This window comes from Aquarana catesbeiana, linkage group LG02 (genome assembly GCF_042186555.1).
Source record: "Aquarana catesbeiana isolate 2022-GZ linkage group LG02, ASM4218655v1, whole genome shotgun sequence".
In the NCBI taxonomy this organism is placed as follows: domain Eukaryota; kingdom Metazoa; phylum Chordata; class Amphibia; order Anura; family Ranidae; genus Aquarana; species Aquarana catesbeiana.
The window spans coordinates 29,343,414-29,347,085 of NC_133325.1; the positions used below are offsets into that span (position 1 = coordinate 29,343,414).

Below are 3,672 nucleotides of genomic sequence, written 5' to 3' on the forward strand. Positions count from 1 at the left end.
GTGCACTCTCACCCAAAAGTCTTCCAGGTGAGAAACAACGTTCCCCCCCCGGCCACAGCCTCGAAAGCTCACGAGGGACACCTCAGGGTACTCCTCCATCCACCTTTATTGTGTCATTTAGTCATCATAACATAGAGAGGATTTCAGTGACAGACATCCTATGGGCTCTATAGTGGAGATGTCCACAGAAGACAGTGAAGGCGGAGATGTTCCCGGAATGACCTCTAGGTGGCAGAGTGGAACGATAGATGTGATGGAGTCCGGAGAGCAGAGAGCCTCAGCCCCCCACAACCCCCTGATCCCCATTATAGGGGACATGAAAAGTCTTCTTTATAAGTCAGATGTATACCGTGATCGGTGACCTATAAGAAGTGAGCATGGACGGATCCCCCTGATCCCTGTGCTGTGTATTTGGCAGAACAGACAACAGCTGCTCAGTGTGGAATCCCCGCTCACACTTTCTATTCTAATTAATAGTCCACATTGAAGGAGTTCAGAGATCTCCGAGTATTGTGTGATGTGCGGAGATTTTACTTTGGATTTGGGAAAACAAAATAGCGATTTATTGCAAAAATAGAACGTGCAGATCTAGGCGGGCAATTTGAAAAAAAAAAAAAAAAAAAAAGGCGTTTTTCAATGAGGAGGAGGAGTGTGCTCTCATTGTCCAATCAGAGGGCTGGAGATGTGTATAAATAGCGCTGCAGAGCGGCATAAGCTCACGTTCCTTGTATCAGCGAAGCACTGAGCAGTCATGGCGAGAACCAAGCAGACAGCCCGTAAGTCCACCGGAGGCAAAGCTCCCCGCAAGCAGCTGGCCACCAAAGCCGCCCGCAAGAGCGCCCCGGCCACCGGCGGAGTCAAGAAGCCTCACCGCTACAGGCCCGGCACCGTGGCTCTCCGAGAGATCCGCCGCTACCAGAAATCCACCGAGCTGCTCATCCGCAAGCTGCCCTTCCAGCGCCTCGTCCGAGAGATCGCCCAAGACTTCAAGACCGACCTGCGCTTCCAGAGCTCCGCCGTCATGGCTCTGCAGGAGGCCTCTGAGGCTTACCTCGTCGGACTCTTCGAGGACACCAACCTCTGCGCCATCCACGCCAAGAGGGTCACCATCATGCCCAAAGACATCCAGCTGGCACGCCGCATCCGCGGGGAGAGGGCATAGAGAGACACACACTCCGAACTACTACTAATCCCAACACAAAGGCTCTTTTCAGAGCCACCACATCCTCCTATACAAAGAGATCTATATACTCCATCATCATCACACCGACTATATGACAGGGAAATCCCTACAAGACATCCACACATCTCCCCACCTCCTTCCTCAATAGACATCAACACCCACTACATACCGATTATGTTTTACACTACTCATTTTTTTTTTCTCTAATCTTTTCCTCTGGACTGCTCCATGCTGTGATAGAACTTAAGTCACTTGTACAATAATCCTGTCAGTCCAGCCAAGGCCCCCCCGGGACACTCCGCCCCCCTCTTTCCCTATCCATCACTTCTCATCTCTCCAGAGACCCGTCTGGAAATATGAAGGCTGACTAGGAAAAAAAAACTGCCAAGTCCCTTTTCTCATTTTATTTCAACACTACCGCCTTATATCGGTGAACATTTCTTCTACTTTATGGTTTATCTGAAGGGATTATGAATGTTTGGCCGGGGGGACCATATTTGTACAATGGGGGGCTCATGAGAATAAGAGAATTATCTTTGAGTGCGGTGTTAGATTGTCATTTATTGATACAATTATTTCCAACATCAATCCATCACAAATGGAGAGACTAGAAGGAACAATTCATCCAGTATTGTGTGAAAAAATCCGGGGAACTCCCTTTTTTGTTCCATTATTCTCTACCGCCCATGGATGGGGGGGGGGCTAATTGTTGCATAATGGAAAACTGAAATTATGGCGGGCAGTTTGAAAATTTCCAACTCCGCCAATCATAACAGCCTGTGCTTCATCTGTCAACCAATGAGAGCGTTTATAATGAAATTTCTGACATGGAACCTGAAATGTATCCGTTTCCCTCCGAATGTGATATCGGGGCCGCTAGACCTGGGGATGGTAAATCTGTAACTGGATATTTATTTAGTAAAGAGTACATTGCCCACATAACACAATGATCTTGTCGCTGATCATTCTTACTCCACCTCCCTGGGGAGATCTCCCAGTGCGAAAATTGTCTCCAATCCGCACCACAGAAGTGTATGTGTATATGTATATATATATATATATATATATATATTGGGGGGGGGGGGGGGATACCTGAAGCTATCCTTTGTGTCAATGACGGAACTCATGTGAAGAGTCCTGTGATCGGATCTCCCGCTGTATTCTATAGAGGGGATTGTGTAAGGTGGTCACATTGCTCTGTATGGAGGACTTCTAATGCGGCCCCCCCCTGGTCGCTGTGTGTATGTAGAGCTCTGTCAGGAGGAGGTGGGTGGCTCTGAGAAGAGCCTTTGGGGGGTGTAGATGAAAGGAGGTCTCTCCGGTGGGGATTATTTCTTCTTTGGAGCGGCCTTCTTGGGCTTGGCTGCTGTCTTGGGTTTAGCCGCCTTCTTAGCCGGACTCTTGGCGACTTTTTTCGGCTTGGCTGCAGCTTTGGGCTTCTTGGGGCTCTTTGTCACCTTCTTGGCTTTGGCAGCTGCAGGCTTTTTTGCGGGTTTCTTGGCGGCCTTCTTGGGGCTCTTGGCTGCGGTGGGGGCTTTGGTGGTGGTCTTCTTCTTGGGGGACTTGGCTGGCTTCTTGGCGGCCGGCTTCTTGGGGGACTTGGCCGCAGCCGATGGCTTCTTGGTGCTTTTCTTGGCGCCTGCCGCCTTGTCCTCCTGCTTCTTGTTGATCTTGAAGGATCCGGAGGCGCCATGTCCTTTGACCTGGACGAGGGTCCCCTTAGTCACCAGCCCCCTGATGGCGATCTTGAGGCGGCTGTTGTTCTTGTCCACATCGTATCCTCCGGCGGACAGGACCTTCTTGAGGGCGGACAGGGAGACCCCGCTGCGCTCTTTGGAAGCGGCCACGGCTTTGACGAGGAGCTCGGACACGCTGGGACCGGACGGCTTCTTGCTGCCTTTCTTGGCTCCTCCGGCTGCCGCCTTCTTGGCCGGCTTCTTCTTGGCGGCGGGCTCCGCTGGAGGAGCGGCGGCTGGGGCGCTTTCAGTCTCCGTCATGATTCCTCTTCAGAAAGGTTTACAAAACGTTCATAATACGATGATCCGAGCGCTCTGCCTTTATACAGTACAGTTCGTCATTTCTATTGGTTGGTACACAACACGCTGTCTGCACTCCTATTGGTTACACATTAGACACGCCCACCCACTCTTACTTCAGTAATGGGGAATCTTCTCTCTCTTGTTGTGTTTTCCGGGCAGAGAGAAAAATGATTTTATTCTGGAATAGAACGATGTCCGATCTTCATCGGGGACCCGATCTGCTCACTGGACTGTCACTTATCGGGGGGTCACTTACAGCTGTCAGGAGCTGCAGAGGAGGCTGAACACAGGGGCTGCAAACACAGCCATCCTCCTGAGTGTGTGTCCCATTCTTCCTTCTATCTTGTTTTCTACACAAATTCTACCCAGAAAACAATCTTCTCACATCTCCCACTAGAATGATCTTCACATTAGATGAGTGAAGAGTGACCATCAGGAAACATTTCCCCC

General features: G+C 50.4%; 2 protein-coding genes across 2 annotated transcripts; one reads left to right on the forward strand and one right to left on the reverse strand.

Moving 5' to 3' along the window:
- Nucleotides 1-751: 751 nt before the first annotated feature.
- LOC141126458 (histone H3) lies at nucleotides 752-1,162 on the forward strand. Its single transcript, XM_073612398.1, has one exon. It carries the CDS (start codon nucleotides 752-754, stop codon nucleotides 1,160-1,162), a length of 411 nt encoding a protein of 136 aa, XP_073468499.1.
- A 1,293-nt stretch (nucleotides 1,163-2,455) lies between these two features.
- Nucleotides 2,456-3,230, reverse strand: LOC141129675 (histone H1.5-like). Its single transcript, XM_073617768.1, has one exon. It carries the CDS (start codon nucleotides 3,178-3,180, stop codon nucleotides 2,512-2,514), a length of 669 nt encoding a protein of 222 aa, XP_073473869.1. The 5' UTR covers nucleotides 3,181-3,230; the 3' UTR covers nucleotides 2,456-2,511.
- Nucleotides 3,231-3,672: the final 442 nt, after the last annotated feature.

Bases quoted from the DNA above. Each gene is read 5' to 3' on its own strand.
- LOC141126458 (XM_073612398.1), top strand. From the start codon at position 752: ATGGCGAGAACCAAGCAGACAGCCCGTAAGTCCACCGGAGGCAAAGCT.
- LOC141129675 (XM_073617768.1), bottom strand. From the start codon at position 3,180: ATGACGGAGACTGAAAGCGCCCCAGCCGCCGCTCCTCCAGCGGAGCCC.